This window comes from Pongo abelii, chromosome 1, assembly GCF_028885655.2.
Source record: "Pongo abelii isolate AG06213 chromosome 1, NHGRI_mPonAbe1-v2.0_pri, whole genome shotgun sequence".
NCBI classification, from domain to species: domain Eukaryota; kingdom Metazoa; phylum Chordata; class Mammalia; order Primates; family Hominidae; genus Pongo; species Pongo abelii.
This window is the reverse complement of record NC_071985.2, coordinates 137,818,413-137,838,753: the sequence shown is the minus strand read 5'-3', so window position 1 is coordinate 137,838,753 and position 20,341 is coordinate 137,818,413. Positions and strand designations below refer to the sequence as shown.

Here is a 20,341-nt window from a genome sequence, read left to right as displayed (position 1 = left end):
ATCTTGGCTTACTCCAGTCTCCGTCTCCCAGGTTCAAGTGATTCTCCTGCCTCAGCCTCCCGAGTTGTTGAGACTACAGGCGCGTGCCACCATGCCCGGCTAATTTTTTGTATATTTAGTAGAGACGGGGTTTCACCATGTTGACCAGGCTGGTCTTGATCACCTGACCTCAGGTGATCCACCAGCCTCGGCCTGCCAAAGTGCTGGGATTACAGGCGTGAGCCACTGCACCCAGCCTTTGATTCTTTTTAATAACACTTATCTGAAAACAAACCCATTGTATGGCTGTAGAAAAAGATTTTCTTTATATCCTTATTTTATAAGCTTTCTTCTGTTTTTACAATTATGTTATTATTATTTTATTACTTTTTTTGTTAAAAACTAAGACTCAGACACACACATTAGCCTAGGTCTGTCAGAACCATCAATATCACTGTCGTCCACCTCCACATCTTGTCCCACTGGAAGGTCTTCAGGGGTCATAACACACATGGAGCTGTCATCTCCTATGAGAACAATGCCTTCTTCTGGACTGCCTCCTGAAGGACTTTCCTGAGGCTGTTTTACAGTTAATTGTGTGTGTGTTTTTTTAATAAATAGAAGGAATACACTGTAAAATCATGATAAAAAGTATAGTGTAGTAAATGCATAAGCCAGTAACATAGTCATTTATTATCATTGTCAACTATTATGTACTGCACATAATTGTATGTGCTAAACTTTTATATGACCGTCAGTGCAGTAGGTTTATTTACACCAGCATCACCCCAAACACACGAGTAATGTGTTGCGCTGCGGTGTTATGATGGCTACAGCGTCTCTAGGTGATAGGAATTTTCAGCTCCATTATAATCTTATGAGACCATCATTGTATATGTGGTCTGTCATTGACTGAAAGATCGTTATGCAGTGCATGACTGTACTTCAGACCTTTTCATGTTTTTCCCTACCAAGAAATCAATGTCAATTAAAGTTTATGTAAACCATCTTGAATGAAAAGTATAAACATTATTTCATTCAACAGGTCTCTGGAAAAGTTTCTTTGATGTTCACAATTCCTGTGAATCAAGATGGACTAATTATATTGTAGAGTTCATGTCTAGACGCTCTTGTAAATTGCTACAGAAGTATTTCCCTTATCTGTTTCAGCTGCTCTTTGCTAGGCCAAATAGTATCCCAGCCTTCTGCCGGCTACTAGCTACCTGTAGAGGTATATGAAGTAGGTCTGCTTTTCCAGTTTTACTGTATATTCCTGTACTTAATAATCACCAAACTCTCACAGGCCCTTAATATGTGTTAGTAATGAGCATCCTTTGGTTTTATCATTTTTTACCATTTTTCTTGCCTGATTCATGCATTAAAGTGAATGAACGGGGTAGCTGCTTCCTACCAGAAGCCTTGGTTTTCTGGGGAAATTTGTGAAGATCTCTAGATTAGTTCTTGATTTGGCATGACTGATTAAGCAAGCAGCTGTTTACTAAGAGGCAAAGCTGAGAGTAGAACAATTTAATTGGCTTCTATCTGTTGAGCTTTTAATGGAAGTCACAGCTTGAATATATGGAGCTCTTTATTTAGTTTTAAATGAAACATTTTTCCAAAGGGAGACTCTCAACATATATCCCAAAGTCTTACCTGATAATAATTCTGTTCAAAATATAATATTCATCCAGTATAACAAAGACTTAAAAACTCGATTTTTGGGGGACGGTGGGATGATACATTTTTTAATCGTGAATTGTTTGAGTGCTTTTAAATACATTAGTTAAATGAACAATTCATAAAATGGATAAGGTATGATATGTTTTATGACACCTTTTAACATTCATGAAATAAATGCTTTGTATACATTGAATTTTAACAAACTAAAAGAGCAGCCCATGCCCACCTTCTGCTCTAGGATCAGCAGAGAGCATACGAAAGTCTTCAGGGGAAACCTCTTCACATTTAAGATTAGATTCTCCATTCTCTTCTGATTACTCATTATATTTTTTTTCCAATTTTGTGTCCATCTGGCCTCCAGATACCTATTTGCTTTAATCTTAGAAAAGCATTATTCTCCTTACATCCCACTTAGCAAATTATGGTGATACTTAATTTATGTACAAAACTTTTATGTATTGTTTGGTTAATATTAAACCTAGGCTAAAAAACCACAAATTAAAATTTTAATACCCAATAAACATATGTTGAATTAAAAAGTAAAAGAGCAGTAAAGTTAATGGAGTCTCATAGAGAAGAATTGTAATATCAATATTTTTACCAAGTACACACCCCCCCCCCCCCACACACACGCACACAAAGAATGAGGAAAGAATTCATTATAGACATATGAATTCTGACGGAAGGGGCCCTGTGGGAGACTGATTCTTATTACGATATCCTGGTCGGAAGGGAATGAAGTGGGGTTATTGCTAGTGCAGTCAATGACTTGGCTTTTCTGTGGTGAATTGACTTCAGTAGGTGACTTTCTTTCTTTGCATTAGGCAGCTGGAAATGTGTATTGATTTATTTCCTTTTCATTTGAGAATCAGCTTTATCAAAGATGGAGCCATAGAAATGCTGTATTTGCTGGATATGAGCAAATGCTTTAGTGCCTTTTTTTTGCTCTGAATGCTCCTAAGATTTTTAGGAGCCAAATAAAGTTCAGCTCAATGAGATAGAAAACACACTTTGAGTGTGCATATATGCATAGTACTATTCTTTCTGCTAACTCGATTGTTAAGACCTGAAGCTCTTTTATAAATATCTTCTTTTTTTTTTTTTTTTTTTTTAAGGGATAAAAAGCCCTGCAGGCCTTTCGCTCCAAGAATGTGTGTGATTGAAGAGCATGTTTTAAAAGTTAAATTCTCATTTGTGCAGTGACAGTGTTAGCGGTGGAGGGTGTTCAGGTTCTTGGCATTTTGAACAAAGAATTAGACAAAATGCACAAACAAAGCAAGGAAGGAATGAAGCAACAAAAGTAGCGATTTATTAAAAATGAAAGTACACTCCACAGGGTGGGAGTGGGTCCTACCATAGGTGCTCAAGAGCCCGGTTATAGAATTTTCTAGGGCCTAAATACCTGCTACAGGTTTCCCATTGGCCACTTGTTGTACACCCCATGCAAATGAAGTAATGGCCCACAGTCTAGGCCGGGTGTGGTGCCTCACGCCTGTAATCCCAACACTTTAGGAGGCTGAGGTGGGCGGATCACGAGGTCAGGAGTTCAAGACCAGTCTGGCCAACATGGTGAAACCCCGTCTCTACTAAAAATACAAAAATTAGCCGAGTGTAGTGGTGCGTGCTTGTAATCCCAGCCACTCGGGATGCTGAGGCAGCAGAATTGCTTGAACCCGGGAGGCGGAGGTTGCAGTGAGCTGAGATCTATCGCACCACTGCACTCTAGCCTGGGGGACACAGCAAGACTATCTGGAGGTGGGGTTGGGGGCGTGGCGGGGGGAGGGGAAGTTACACTTCTATGCAAAGGAAGACTTGGCTGGCAGTCAGTCAGATTGGTTGGGGAAAGCAACCAATCAGAGGCTGAAACGAAGTTATAAAGTTATACTCCTATGTAAACGTCTGATTGGTTGTGGAAAGCAACCAATCAGAGGTACTTTCAGTTTTCCATTTGCCACTCAGAAAAGTGAGGGAGGGGTTTTCAAAGGGAGTAACCTCCAGTTATTTTGTTACTTAGGTGTGTAAAGTTGGGCTTTTCTGTTTGATTTAGTTCTAGGAAGTCAGTATGAATCGACCTTAGGTTCCCTGCCTCCAGACCCTATTGTCTTGCCTCAACAGTGCAATGGCTCTTTTCTAAGACTGTGTTCTTAAGATTTTAATTTTGTTTTAAATGTTGTTTGTCCTGCTGCAAAATTAGTTTTTTAATTATGGATTTTTTTTTGTTTTGCTATTACAGGCAGTGTTAGTTCTATGATTTTTGGCTTGATTGTTCCTTAGAAATTATGCAACCAACTCTTTCATATCATAGATGAGAAATTGAGGGATAAAGAAATCAAGTGATTTGTCCTAAATTTAATTGAAATATTATTATTAGAATACTTTTTACTTATAGTACTTGAAATTCCCTGTTAATGTTAAGACTTAGATAATTTTGAATATCGTGATGTTAAAATTATAAATGACACCTCTAATATTGAGATCTTTAAGATAAAACAGACATAAGATACATGACAAATAGATGGTAAAGGTGAAGAAATATACAAAAGGTAAAAAATTCCTATAGTTTCTTTATATTCTCACATTTGTTCTAAATTTTAAAAATTACTAAAATTACAAGACATATTTCTTAAAATAAAAACATTACTCTAGGTTTATTATGAGATAACAATTTATAGCTGTCATTTATCTTAACAGGTTGAAGAAATATGGAGATCAACACAAAACTGTTCATCAGTGTTACCTGTACCAGCTTTTTCACCTTTCAGCTTCTTTTCTACTTTGTAAGTTACTGGTTTTCAGCAAAAGTTTCTCCAGGTTTCAATAGTCTCAGCTTCAAAAAGAAGATTGAATGGAACTCAAGGTAAAGCATATGAAAATGTAATTGATGAAAAGAAACTAGTTTATGAGATAAAATTATTTAAAATATTTCAAAAAAGTATTCCATTTAGGATCTAATGTAAGGCCAAATTTTTATTTGATCTTAGGAATAAAAGGAAAAACAAGTAGATGATCTCATGCAAAAAAAAGTTTAAGAATTCATATATTGAAAGATGTTAGGAGAAATTTACTTAAGTTTCTGAGGAAGTATGTGAAGATGAAGTAGACTCCAGCTGATTGTGGATGAATACTAGTACTTTCGTGTTCTTCTTTGAAATATTTATAACAAACATATTCTTTGGAAACGAAGATGGAAGAAAAAATTAGTTGTACTTTTGAGTAGCTTATACCATACAGCATTGGCCAACTTAGCCAGACCTGGGGCAGTTAAACTGTACACACCAGGGAACAAAGCGTACAGTCAGTGCATATGAATCTTTTAATGAACTTTGCATTATAATTTAGAGCCCTCCAGCATTTATTATTTTGTTATATAATTTTAAAATAAAAATTTCTTTTTAGTTTTTTTCTTTTAAACAGAAAAGTAAATGGAGAAAGAATTAGACATCTATTGATATAGAAATCTGCTGGAGTTTTATTTTTTATTTTTATTTTATTTGTTTATTTATTTTTTTGAGACAGAGTCTCGTTTTGTCGCCCAGGCTGGAGTGCAGTGGTGCAATCTTGGCTCGCTGCAACCTCTGCCTCCCGGGTTGCAGTGATTCTCCTGCCTCAGCTTCCTGAGTAGCTGGGATTACAGGCATGCGCCACCATGCCAAGCTAATTTTTGTGTTTTTAGTAGAGACGGGGTTTCACTATGTTGGCCAGGCTGGTCTCGAACTCCTGACCTCAGGTGATCCACCCACCTTGCCCTCCCAAAGTGCTGGGATTACAGGTGTGAGCCACTGCATCCTGCCAGAGTTTTAAAAAGTTGGTTGCAATTTTTTTGTGTGTGTACAACTTATTAATCTCTGAAGATTTCAAACACAAAATGGCTCTGATGACTTCTTCACGTGCTTTAGAGCATTTTATGTCCCCAAACATTGCTGTGCATTTGTAAACCTCAGTGAGTCAGAGCAGCCATGGCCATATTTTTTGTTGTTGCTATTTAGTTGAAGTTAATACTAACCATAAAATGGATTCAGCAAGTCTCTAAAGTTTGCTATAATTATCTTTCATTGAAATTTCCTTTTAAAATTGAAGAAATTCTATCAGTGTCTGAGTATTTATTTGAGAATGGTTATATTTGATTTGAAATTCCCTTACTTTGAACCAAATTGTTTTGCAGGGATCTACTTTTATGATTCAGACTGTGAATTTAATAAGACTCTAGTTGTTTTTTTTTTGCACTTTACAGTGATGTATCGGGTTCATACATGTCAAAGTTCTTTTCACCCAAAAAGCAAGAATTATTTCTCCACATATTTTCAAAAAATAAGCAGTATGATTATTTTGTCTGAAGACTAGCACAAAAATATTGTTCAAATGCGTTATACTAGAGATACCATTACTTTAAAAAATCTTTTCTAACATATGAAGATAGATGGAATGGTAGGAAAGAGAAGGGGGTACATACATTCTCTGATTAAATGTTGAACTATTTTCATTTCCTCTTTCCTGTAGTTAGGATAGGTAAAGGCATTTGAATGTTAGGTAGCTGCAAGTCAGAGAAATAGGGAAGGGTACAGAGAGATGGAAGCCAAGATGAAAATGAAATGAAATTGAAAAATATTTTGCATTATCTAGTCTTATCACTGCCATTCTATGACACAGGAAATACCATTTGGGAAACTGAGTTTCTATTTGAAAAAGTCTGGGATTATATACAATTCATTTAGGTATTCAGTGGTGTTTTCTCTTTCTCTCAAGTTTGCTCCTGCTTCTCACTCCAGCTTTTTTTACAAAGGACTTAAGCTGTGAGGTGGAGAGTGCAAAGTAGGAAAAGGAGGCTGTATTTTGAGTAAAATATGTATAAATGTCTTAAAATTCAGCCTCCAGTTTGAAACATACAGGTAAACACACATAATTCTTTCTTGTGATCAGGAAAGAGTCTCTAAACAATGAGTGGTCTGAGCCATCTAGTACAAAAAGAAATGGAGGAAAAAAAATAACTGGAAATGCCCACTTGAGAAACAGCAGTTTAATTAAAAGTGAGAAATTGTTGTACTGAATTGTTACTTTTTCTGAAAACGTATATACTTACAGGTGTTATATCTTATAATGTAAAAAAATTTTCTTAATTACTTATATTCACTTTCTTACCTATCACATCGAAAGTCTTATTGTGTTGAAATACTACTAATTTTTAAATGTTTCTCTAAAATTTAGCTCTTTTTGACTGAGCTATATAATTTCTGTTGGCAATATTTACACTACTTGTGATTAGTAACTTAAAATTGCTATTCTAAAATGGTCATTAATCATTTCCTTAGAGTGCTATCCCTTTATATGCACAAACATTTCTTTTCCACCCTCTTTGAAAAAAAATTGAAATTTTTTTTCAATATCTAGGGTAATATCTTGGAATTTCTTTTTAGATACTAAGGAATCTAAATTTTCCTTTGCTAGGAATCTGATTTTAAATAATAAAATGTAAAATTTTTATTAACAGAAGTTTCTGAAACTATAGTATAGACTTTTAATACAGAATAGTGTATGAGTGAGGGCAGGGTATTTGTTTTTCCTCTTCATTACAGAGGGAGATATTTGATTGGACCAAGTAATATTTAACTTTTCTGTACTGAATCATACACCATTTCCATCAGCTGAGGGCTTAGAATGCTTTCCATTTACCACATAACATCTCAAAAGAGAAGTGAATCTGAGGCCTGAGTGTCAGAAATAAAAAGTTAGGTTTTTCAAAAGGGAGCTTTCTGACTATGGTTACCAAACAGTAAAACAAGTTTGTAAGAGAGATTATATATTTTTTAATTTTATATAATTTTTGAATAGCAATAGAGAGTGGGCTGTATGACCATTTAGAGGGAGTATTTTATTTTATATCAAGGAATTTAATTTTTTTTTTTTTGAGACAGAGTCTTGCTCTGTTGCCCAGGCTGGAGTACAGTGGTGCAATCTCCGCTCACTGAAACCTTTGCCTCCCAGGTTCAAGTGATTCTTGTGCCTCAGCCTCCTGAGTAGCTGGGATTATAGGCATGTACCACCATACCCAGCTAATTTTTGTATTTTTGGTAGAGACGGAATTTCACCATGTTGACCAGGCTGGTCTCAAACTCCTGACCTCAGGTGACCCGCCCACCTTGGCCTCCCAAAGTGCTGGGATTACAGGTGTGAGCCACCATGCCTGGCCAAGGAATTTACATTTTTATCCTGTGCTCAAGGTGTTCTTGGCATGAAAATTATAGACTTGTAAACCAGATAAATTGGATTAATTATTCACATTTCAAAATGATTCTTAGGTATTATAAATGATACTTGGTCAATGCCTTTAAATTAGCGAGAATCTTTGCTTATTTAAAATATGGCCTGATTTAGCATGATACGTCTATTTTGTAACACACTATTAGGTCAAGTATATTGGTTTCTGAAGTTACAATGAAATTTTCTGATACCAAACCTAATATTAGTTGATATATTTTACTTTTAAAGATTTGGGATTATATTATAGAGAAAAATTTATTGCACACCAGTAATTTTTAGAGAGAAAATTTTGCTGTACCTCTCATTTTTTATCCTAATGAAAAGAAAGGAAGTTTCATTGCTTGTGAACTTCTCAATAAAGATGTGAGAAATCTGAAATTGTTGGGTAAAAAAACTTTATTGTATGGATAAATACACAGTATCCTAAGTATAGTTCTTTAAGTAACATAGAGGTTGGGAATTAGTCACATCATTAAATTTATTAACAAGGTATATTCATAGAAACTTATGGTTTTTATGTTAAACTTATTCCTTCTATAAAAGAAAACTTGACCTGGATCTTGAGAACATTGTGTTTTCACTTGGGTGTTTCTTTTAAAAACAAATTTTCCGTATAAATTTATGGTCCTCAATTTTTCTATTTAGAAATGTTTTCATAATAATGATAAAGAGGGACTAATAATAGCTACCCTTGCTTTCTTACAAATTTGTTACAAGAATCAAGTGCAATAGTGCATGTCAACGTACTTTAAAAACTGAAGCCTCCCAATAATAAATCTTCATATCATGATACATTCGAATTGTTTTAAGGATATGGAGTTTGTTAAAGCCAGTAGATCTGGAAGTCATTTCCAGCTGATTGGAGCAGGAAACTTATCCTGCATTGATGCTGTTGGGGCTGGAGCTTGGAGCCAAGGGTAGTGGCCTTGCCAGTTGCCATCTGTCTGCACAAAAGTCTGTCAGCTGCATCATCATGTATGCATCTATCTGTCTTAGAACTTTTAACCAATACGTGATTCACCAGTTCTCTAGCAGGAAATTGTAGGCCTTGGTATCTTCCTCCTTCTTTATTCCAAAGTAAAGCTGTGGCCTTTGGATTTCTAAATGGCAAGAAATGGCAATTTTGCATTATACTCTCCATTATACTCCACCCCTGTATATAAATGCTTCCAGGTATAACTTGTTCAGAATGTTCTGTGTCTTGTCAGAATTAAATTTTATTGCAAAGAATCTAAAATCTTTGTGTGTATTTTGTTTAATTTCAGGGTAGTATCCACATGCCATTCTTTGGTGGTTGGTATTTTTGGCCTGTACATTTTCTTATTCGATGAGGCTACTAAAGCTGATCCACTTTGGTAAGCTGTTTCTTTTTCTAAGATTGCCAATTTCATTTATGTTTTGATATTAATTATTTATAAGAACATCACTTACTTTGAAACAGAAAACGTATTGATGGTATATGCCTTATTAAAATGCTTGTGCTCAGACATTCCAGCAAAGTGCATTTAAATGATTTATTTTAGATTTGAACACAAATGAAGGCCATTTTGCCTTAGTGTAGCAATTGTTATCCCAAACGAGGAGAATATGATGATAATTTAAACATTTTTACTGTGTTAATGAGTAAAGCCAAGTTATTGTAGTCACAGTTCTGAAGAAAAATAAATCATTATTGAGATAGGGTGGTCAACTTGGATAATATCTAATTAAGACTTTTTTGTCTCCAATTTATGTTTGACTCATTTGATATCAAAGAGATGAGAGTTACAGATGGCCATGTGATGGGAATTTAGTATCACAGGATTTGAAGCACTAATGCACTAATAATAACTGTGTTCAGCAGTAATAGGATAACATGTAAGATGGTCCTTTTAGAAAAATTTAAATGTCATTCCAATGGCAGAAATTTTGCAAACTGTTTCCTGGTGTTAATATGAGAAGGCTTAGTTCAGCTTAGTTTGAGAGAGCAGACATGTTTGAAGAAGCACTGCACTGAGATGAGGTAGTTGTGGGCTCCGGGGGATGTAGGGCAATTTAGCCTCTTCTTTTGACCACCACCATTTGACTGCAAGGACGTTTTTCTATTCATAAATATAAAATTATTCCCATAAGAATAATATCAGTATTGATACATTTTCATTGGGATGCTGTTTTTCAAAGAGAATTAATTTAGTGAATTTAATTCCATGACTAGGTTTTTAAATAGTCTACCTACAAAATTTCTAGCTTTTAAAAAATTTTCATTTTCATTTTACTAACATGACCATCAGCAAAATAAAACCAGTTCTTTTGGGAAGTAAATTTCATAACAAACATTTGATTCATTGTTCAAGTTTTGCCTTATCAAACTTTAGCATAATTTTTGATAGTTTTGTATTTTATGTCATGATTTACTCCAGGTCAAATTTTCCTGGTTATATTTACAGATCAAAATTTGTAAAGAAGGCACAACTTGTGCTAAATCTTTCTATTAAATATTTGTAGTTCACCTATTTTAGATAGTGTTACTTTCACTAGTAGTTCACTTTGTAACTATCTTACTATGTAAGATAACAGCAGTAGTTATCTTACTGCTAACACCAGTACCACATAATGTGTCACAGTTGGGCTAAACTGTCATTGCGTGTTTGCAATTTTATTTGAAGATGGCAGCTTACCAGTTGAGAATCTATAGAAAGCAATTTCATTATATTTAAATCTCTATAGAAAAAAGAAGTAGCGGTTATCTATAATCTATATACTTTAAAAAGGAACCTTTTTTTTTTTTCAGGGGTGGTCCATCACTTGCAAACGTGAATATTGCTATTGCTTCAGGCTACCTCATTTCTGGTATGTGAGATGTTGTTTTATTGTCTAATTCTTTGTAAACTACTCACGGATTTATACAAAGAATACAGAGTCTATGCTTTTGGTTTATTTGAGAGATAGCATTTAGGAAGCATACAGAGGAAAAAAATACCTCCCATGATGTTAGAACATGAAATGTCTTTTCATGAAATGGTTTTCTGTTTCTCACTGAAGATCAGAGTTACAGAGTGATGCCTCAAACAACTGAGGCCTGGACATTTTTTATCAGCAAGGGTATGGTCCCTCTTTGTCCTAATGAGGCTCTTAAGTGTAATGACTGTGAAACTAACGAAGTTTAACTTTCAGGGTCCCTCACTTGCAAGAGTTCTTGAAATGTGTTCCAGTAGTCATGGTTTTGTGTTGTTTTTGTAAAATTTGCAGAAGTAAGCTTTTTTCTTTGTTTTTCTTTTTAATAGTTATAGTTTTTGGTGGCTTCACTATTTTGAATTAGTATTTAATTGCATTCCTTTTTATTTTTAAAATATTTTTTGTACAATTTGTTTTATAAATGGGTTGGTCATTTTGTACCTTCCCTATGACCATCTTATCTCTGTTTGAATTATTGTAGTGACAAAAATCAGTCACTTAAGCTTATTTAAAATTATTTCTATTCAATAATATTTTTTGTTTATTTTAACTCTGGAAACAAGTTATTCATTTATGCTTTCAACAAATATTATATTACATATGATTAGGTTGGTACAAAAGTAATTGCAGTTTTTGTGATTAAAAATAATGGCAAAAATCGCAGTTACTTTTGCACCAACCTATATGCCAGGCCTTGTGCTAGATTCTGAGGGTATAAAGATGCTCACAACCTGGCCCTTGTCTTAGAGGAGCCACAGGAGACTGGATGAGACAGGCATATAGGAGCAGAGATTTTATGGTAAAGTAGATAATCAGACTAACTGAGGGATGAACAAAGTGCTGTGGGCTCAGAGTGGACAGTGATGAGTTGGCAGGAGAAAGAGTTCAATACATTTGAAAAACAGTGCAACTTTCTTCTTATGTAATACCTTACTCACTTTTCTTTCTTACAGATTTGTCCATTATAATTTTGTATTGGAAAGTAATTGGTGACAAATTTTTTATAATGCATCATTGTGCGTCCCTGTATGCATACTACCTTGTACTGGTGAGTTCCAGGATTTTCTGTAGCCTAACTAGCAGACAAGATCGGGAATAGTGATGTAAAGGTGAACATAAATCTAAACATACAATTCTTAGTTTTTAAAGACCATCTCCAGATGGATTCAGGGATTGCTTTTGTGATATGCTATCTTGTGTATTAACTAAAATAATACCTTTATGTGTGTCTGTGTTAGTGTGTCTGTTTGTATTCATAGATTTTGGGACAGGCAAATGACCCTAATTCTTTGAATTTCCATTTAAAATCTTCAGGATTGTGTAGCTATATATATTTGTCTGTATTTCTAGATGCATTTATGATTTAACAGCAAAGAGTATGAGCCAGCGAAAATATTTCTTTTCTGTTTAATTCCATGTGCAATTACATATACATAATTACATTTAAGTAGGTTGGAGCAGTGGAGAAATCTTGCTCAGACTTTATCAGAATTCGAAGACCAAGGTTAATAGAGGATTCTTCCAACAGATCTCAGGCAGTAAAGCATATTAAATTATATATCTAAAATTTCTACATATACATATGTAAACTAGCAACTTTATATTCCTTGTATGTTTGTTAGGTTTCTCTAGAATCAATTGTTTTTCAACATAAATATACCAACAAGCTCAAGGTAGATATTGCAACTGCAATTTTTTTTCCTAAAGATGGTTGCTTTTTTGATATGTCTATGTTCTATTGTTATAGTTTAAAATTTGTTTTTTAAAGTGAATCTATTCATAGGGAAACAAAATAGGAAAAATTAGATGAAATGATGAATGTTAACAGATGCTATAATGATCCTATGTTATTTACCAATCTTATAGTAGTTACTCATTGACTATAAGAAGATTTTTTTCTATGCAGTGAATTCCCAGATCATTTTGTGCATTTTGTTATTCCAAGTAAAGCTAACAAAAATAATAATAATTATAATTTTGGGGGGGTAAATGATCATGAAATTCTTATCACTTATGCAATAATGAGAACTTGTGTTTGGAAAGCACTTTGACGTAATACGTATGTAACCATTTAAGCTATTTGCAGTAAGCTTTTTTTTCTTAAATGATTTTGTTATTAGAACAAAGTAAAACTTAAAGTGACGAATAGAAGCAAGTTCCCTATAGGTTTAAAATGTATCTACTGAAGAAATAGTTGAAAAGTAAGATTCTTTGGAATTTAAGGTATTATAGGTTATATAATGTCTTGATTGCTATTTTTGTATCTTTCTATTATATTTACTGACATTTTAAAATTCTCTGGCAGAGTAATTTAGAGCTTAATGAATCCTCTTCTGTCTATATAGAGAGGTACAAATCCTACAGCCTTTTTTCCTGATACTCATCTTTCACCCCTGGAGCAGGATACTAATTATCAAGGAAAACCTGACAAGCTGATCTCTTATTCTAAGAGAAATGAACACATTTATGCTTTAATCCCCAATTTTTAAGGACAAACTACCATCCTTTGTACACCCTTTCTGACTACTTTGATAGCCTTCATTTTTTTGTGTATGTGTTCCTTGTGAATCACCTTCTATCTCCAATTAAACCATGCCTTTAGATAATGAGTTAGAATATATTTGGAAAACATTTAAACTTGAAAATCATTCAATATGCATCAATTTCCAAGCCCACCGTATTATTATTATTATTAGTAGTAGTAGTAGTAGTAGTAGTAGTATTTCTTTTCTTTTTTTTTTGAGATGGAGTCTTGCTCTGTTGCCAGGCTGGAGTGCAGTGGTGTGATCCTGGCTGGGCAGAAGGGATAATGGGGAATTACTGTTAATGGTACAGAGTTTCCATCTGGGAATATGGAAAGTTCTGGAGATGGATGGTGGTGATGTTGTATAACAAAATGAATGTACTTAATGCCACTGAATTGTACACTTAAAAGTTGTCAGAAGGGTAAATTTTATGTCATATATATTTTACCATAATAAAAAAGTTAAAGCAAGCTTATGAGATAACTGAAACAAAGTTAGGAAGGAGAACTAATAACATATTGGACAATGTTATTACATTTTTAGAAAGGCTTCATCCTGGAACTATAAACTGAAAACAAATGGGTAGAACTTAATAGATAAATGTTAAGTTTTGCATTTAGGTTCAACAATGCATAAGGATAAAGAATGACCTGGAGGTGGTAGATGACTGCATCTCAGTTATGCCAGTTTATCTGCTAAAACAGAAAGCTTTTTCAAATTTAGGTTCTATTAGAGGAGGCATGGTATCCAATTCACGCGTAGTTTGCCTGGTCAGACCACATCCAAGACCATCATCATCTGAAGTCCCTAAACTTGCATGTATCTGGAAGAGAGCTGCTAGTTAACTGTAGAGAGGAGATATTAGATTAGGTAGCTATTGTCTTATAACAAACAATTGAAGGACCTGGAGATGTCAGCCTAGAAAAGCTAAGAACTAGAAGGACATGATGGCCTTGAAATGTCCCTGGAAATGTCCCTGGAAAGGACTACTAAGTGGAAGGGGGAGTAGACTTATTCTGGATTGATTCTGATGTTGGGACTAGGACCAATGGGGTGGTAAAGAGAGGTAGGGGAGATTTCTATTTTATAGAAGAAAGACATCCTCAGTGATTGGAAGATTATCACAATGGAAAGGCCTTTTAAAGTGGCTATTCTACCATAAGATAGCTTTAATCAGATAGATATAAAAGTAGATACAATCAGCAGAAGCTTTAGGTAGGAGCTTGCACTAAATAATCTTTAAGGTTCTATTCTAATTCTGAGATTCTGTGATGCACCTGTTTTGTTGAAATGATTTGATTTAGTTCTAATGCAAGAGAACTAGACAATGGGGGAATTAACAATAAGCTAAGTTATGTCACCAAGTTCTTAAGTAACCCTAGGAGGAAGAGGTGAAAGCAGCTGGCCTGCCAATCCATTCACTTCCTTGGGGGACAGGAGGGGAGAAAAAGAAGGCACATGGCCCAGTCTAATCTCCTTGTCAACAGGACTTAGGATAAATAGAGTACTGATGTTTGTTAGGAAGAAGAAACATTAACTCTGAAATGCCCTTAGCAGGGTGTCCCTGGGTAAGGATTACCTATAGTAAAGAGAACCCAGTATCTATAAGGCACAGCTCATTGGAGAAGGTCATGTAGACACACAGCAAGGAAAGAAAGAACTGGGTTGCCAGTGGCCCTTGATGTCCCAGACCTCTCTCTGCTTCATTTGAATTATTTGATGGTCTCTATCTTTGTAACATTTAGTAGAGCTTAATGCTAGGTAGGAACACTGTTTCACATGAGTCTGATTTGTCAGTCCAATCCTGTGTGTTAGCTCAAACCTTCATCTCTGTCTTATAAGCAAATAATCAAAAACCTTGAATGATTACAATTAAGCAAATAGTTATTAAACATAGTAATAGATTTTGTTTCCAAACCTCAATTCTAGGTTGATGGTACCCTGAAACGGTTTCCATTAATAGGTAATAGACTGACCCAGAGTCTCAAGCACAATTGAAATGTGCTTGAGACTCTGGGTCAGTCTATTACCTGTTAAAAAATGCCCCATCATTGCCACTATAGAACACAGTCACGTTTTTACACTGGATTCCAATTTGGGATGCCCAGAACTTATTTCCTACCAACATATAGTCGTAGTGTAGTGTAGTGTAGTGCAGTGCAGTGCAGTGCAGTGCAGTGTAGTGTAGTGTAGTATAGTAGGGAAAGGGTGCCCATTTCTGTCCAGGCCTTTGGTGATAGAACAGTCAGTATTTAGTGCCATACTAGCAGTAGTAGGTGCATAATTTAGTTCTCTTCCCCCCCTACCTTCTAAACCTCTGGTCTTAGCCACTCTTAGCTGGTAGAAAAATTTCCCATAGTAAGAAAATCCAGACTTCCATAATCACTTGCTAAAAGGAGAATTTTCTTTTAAGCTGTGGAAGGGATCAGAAAAATCCTGTTTTGTTTCCCCTCACAGTCATGCAGAGGCCATGGCAAATGTAGATTTTACTCTATGCAAAGCTCCTTAAAGGTAGATGACAGAGTGGAGACACCACACTAACCATAAATAACTTGTGAGTTTTGCCATAATTTACCAACAATAAAGTGTCAGAATTTGTAATTATTTAAAAATATTATAGAAAGATTTAATCCTATCCCTTTAATAGCATCTATCTCATTTGTATTTTAGTAGGTTTTCTTGAATAGGAGAGGAAAGGATAAAGTAACAAGGAATTATGCATAATCTGAATCTTATCTAATGGCCACCTATGCTGATGGATGTATGTGTCACATGTGATGCTACCTGTCATGGGTGTATTGGATTAAATGGGCCCAGAGTCATTGCTATATTGACGGGTACAGGATCAGAAAATATAGACTCAAGATTACTGAAGCATAGTTCTACACCCCAGTGTGACTCACAGAGGTTTTTTTTTTTTTTTTTTTTTAAGATTTTTTTATTTTTCTTTTTTTCCTACTGGCAGGATCAACCAGGTATTACAGAGATTTTGAGCTAAGGAGGGTGGGGGATAGGGGATAACAATAGGATAGAATGAGTGGTTTCAATTAGGGATGTAAGATTTAAATATAAGATACTGTTTAAAAATTAAAATGTCATCCAGGGATCAATCAGTAATACCATAGTAATTTAAGGAATGGAAAGATCATTGTGTTAATTTCTGTTAATTTTTTTTCTGAATATAGATGTTTGTAAAAAAAATTGAGTTTGTAGAAATATTGGGCTTAGTAAGTATAATGTTTTCTAGGTCTGATTCTCCAGAGATAACTACTGATAGTACTTGATGTATATTCTTGCAGTTTATGTAAGTTTTACATAAATGTTCATATGTATATTTATGCCTTTCTGAATTTTCTAAGAGAGCTTTTGAGATAGATGGGATTTAAACCCAGCCTTCAAAAATATGCATATTTAGGTTGGAAAAAAAAGTAGGGAAGGCTTCCTAGGTCGGAAAACATTTTGAGGAAGGTCGCTGAGGAGATGTCAGATCTTCATGGGTGATATTGAGGACTTGGGGTGTCAGGGTATGGGATTTGTGTAGACATGGGTGATGGTTGTACATATGGATGAGTAAGATAGGGCCAGCTGATAGGTGGAGTGAAAATTCAGACTCACCAGCCCTGCATTTTTGCTTTTCACAGAATAGCTGTAGGATCTTTAGCCAGAAAATAACTTGATACAATTGGCATGTTAGAAAAATAAAGCTGATGATGATATGCAGAAAAAAATCTGACTGGGGGAGAGGATATCTTTTAGGAGGTGCTTGAAGTAATATAGGTGACAGATTACAAAGAAGCTAATTTTGATGGTTATAGCGGTGGTTTTATTAATGAGGAAGAAACAAATCTGAGTCATTTTGCAGTGAGTAGAGCACAGTATCTAATTTGGATTTCAGAGAAGGAAGGGAAAGAAAAGACCAAAATGATCCAGAGCACTAGAGGAAGATGACACCATGGAAGGAAATGGGAGAAGCAGTTTGGAGAGATACTTTGAGATGTTAAGAGGTTTTTGGAGATGCATGGCTATCCCAGGGGAAGGTGGCCCATATGCCAGTAGAAATGAAGGCTTGTGTAAAGGGCAGTGCAGTCAGGGTCAGGGACCAGAAGAAGGAAGATCAGGCAAAGGATAACTCAGAAGGTAGAAAGAGAACCATAAAAGAATGCATTTGGAAATCAGTGGTTTCCAAAAGCAGTATTGGAAGCAATATTCCCTAAAAGCAATATTGTAAATAAAAAACTGAGATAAATAATGTTTTAGCAGAGGCCATTTAAAAAAGCTATTTTAGGTAACTCATTTTTATTTGAGGATTAGGAAACACTGACAAGCAAAAAGAAAAAATGATGCCCCAATCTCACAACCTATATAACTATATTATTTACTTACTTAACATTTACATTTAGGAATGTACTTTTTTCCTATATGCATATGTGTACATGCATATGTCAAAAACAGAATTTCTTATATAAATATATAATATATATATTATAAAAATGTGATCAAAACTAAAATTTGAATTTTCATTTTACATATTGAAGTGGTTCTGGCAATCTTGGGTCAGAAAGCAAGGAACCTATCAAAGACTAATGGGACTGTGTCAGAAGGACACAAGATCCAATATGAAGACTCTTCTGTTGGCTTAAAATGTGACATTTTCATCATCAATTAGAATAATGACTGTGGTTGATTGAAATCCATTGACTCGTGAGTTCTTAATTATATTTTTAAAAAATGAAAGGAGAAAGCAAGCCAGTTGGGCAGTCTTGCTTGACGTCTCATGTGGGTGCTGTTAAATGGCAGTTGAGGCTGGAATTATCTAAAGGCTCATTGGTAGGAGTTCAGTGGGAGAGTATCTATATGTGGTCCTTCTGTGTAGCTTGGGCTTCTCACAGCCCATAATTGTGTTCTGAAGAATATTTCAAGAATAATTGTTCCAAGAGACCCAAGGAGGAAGCCGCAAGCCTTCTTAGGACCTGGCTTCAGAAGACTTACTACATAGGTAATTCCAGTATATTCTATTTATCAAGTGAGTTGCTAAGGGCAGTTCAGATTTAAGAGGTGGGAAATAAGACCATCTCTTGATATGAGGAACATTTTGCACATACAGGGAGGGAAGGAATTGATGTGGCCCTGTTCAGACACTATCCATATCTTGATTTGTCAATGTTGGGTAATAATGTTAGATAGTATTTTCTTGCTGTGATGGACAAGAATTTAATGTTCATACCTCTATTTGCCTTCCCTTCTTCCTCCCAATGTAGTTAGGGAATGCTAGTTGTCACTCAGTTTCTTTTAAAACTTTAAGTATTCTTATTTCTGGTCCTATAGCACCCCTTGGTACTTAATTTTTTCTTTTTTTTTTTTTTGAGACAGAGTCTCATTCTGTTGCCCAGGCTGGAGTGCAGTGGCACTGTCAGGGCTCACTGCAGCCTTGATCTCCCAGGGCCAAGCGATCTGCCTGCCTCAGCCTCCTGAGTAGCTGAGACATTCGCCACTATATCTGGATAATTTTTAAAAATTTTCTATAGAGATGGGGTCAGCCTGTGTTGCCCAGGCTGGTCTCAAACTGCTGGGCTCAAGTGATCCTCCTGCCTCAGCCTCCCAAAGTGCTAGGATTACAGGCATGGTTCACCACCATCCCTGGCCTCTTGATACTTTATTTATTTATTTATTTATTTATTATACTTTAAGTTCTAGGGTACATGTGCACAACATGCAGGTTTGTTACATATGTATACATGGGTCATGTTATTGTGCTGCACCCATTAACTCGTCATTTACATTAGGTATATCTCCTAATGCTATCCATCCCCCCTCCCCCCACCCCATGACAGGCCCCGGTGTGTGCTGTTCCCCATCCTGTGTCCAAGTGTTCTTATTGGTCACTTCCCACCTATGAGTGAGAACATGCGGTGTTTGGTTCTCTGTCCTTGTGATAGTTTGCTCAGAATGATGGTTTCCAGCTTCATCCATGTCCCTACAAAAGACATGAACTCATTCTTTTTTGTGGCTGCATAGTATTCCATGGTGTATATGTGCCACATTTTCTTAATCCGGTCTATCATTGATGGACATTTGGGTTGGTTCCAAGTCTTTGCTATTGTGAATAATGCCACAGTAAACATACGTGTGCATGTGTCTTTATAGCAGCATGAATTATAATCCTTTGGGTTTTGACCCAGTAATGGGATGGCTGGGTCAAGTGGTATTTCTACTTCTAGATCCTTGAGGAATTGCCACACTGTCTTCCACAATGGTTGAACTAGTTTACACTCCCACCAACAGTGTAAAAGTGTTTCTATTTCTCCATATCCTCTCCAGCACCTGTTGTTTCCTAACTTTTTAATGATCAGCATTCTAACTGGTGTGAGATGGTATCTCTTTGTGATTTTGATTTGCATTTCTCTGATGGCCAGTGATGATGAGCATTTTTTCACGTGTCTGTTGGCTGCATAGATGTCTTCTTTTCAGAGGTGTCTGTTCATATCCTTTGCCCACTTTTTGATTGGGTTGTTTGATTTTTTCTTGTAAATTTGTTTAAGTTCTTTGTAGATTCTGGATATTAGCCCTTTGTCAGATGGGTAGATTGCAAAAATTTTCTCCCGTTCTGTAGGTTGCATGTTCACTCTGATGGAGTTTCTTTTGCTGTGCAGAAGCTCTTGAGTTTAATTAGATCCCATTTGTCACTTTTGGCTTTTGTTGCCATTGTTTTTGGTGTTTTTATCATGAAGTCTTTGCCCATGCCTGTGTCCTGAATGGTATTGCCTAGGTTTTCTTCTAGGGTTTTTATGGTTTTAGGTCTAACATTTAAGTCTTTAATCCATCTTGAATTAATTTTTGTTTAAGGTGTAAGGAAGGGATCCAGTTTCGGCTTTCTACATGTGGCTAGCCAGTTTTCCCAGCACCATTTATTAAATAGGGAATCCTTTCCCCATTTCTTGTTTTTGTCAGGTTTGTCAAAGATCAGGTGG

The 20,341-nt window shown here is 35.5% G+C and overlaps 1 protein-coding gene across 16 annotated transcripts in view; it reads left to right on the top strand.

Annotated features, from left to right (window-relative positions):
• TLCD4 (TLC domain containing 4) overlaps positions 1–20,341 on the top strand; it is a 115,394-nt gene that overhangs the window by 58,249 nt on the left and 36,804 nt on the right. For all 16 annotated transcript variants that reach the window (XM_054530990.1, XM_054530991.1, XM_054530977.1 and 13 more), the window contains 4 exons: positions 4,351–4,516; positions 9,180–9,269; positions 10,685–10,743; positions 11,802–11,896. In XM_054530990.1, the coding sequence (XP_054386965.1) occupies positions 4,362–4,516; positions 9,180–9,269; positions 10,685–10,743; positions 11,802–11,896 (399 nt within the window). In that variant the 5' untranslated portion in view covers positions 4,351–4,361. The remainder of the gene's footprint in view (positions 1–4,350; positions 4,517–9,179; positions 9,270–10,684; positions 10,744–11,801; positions 11,897–20,341) is intronic.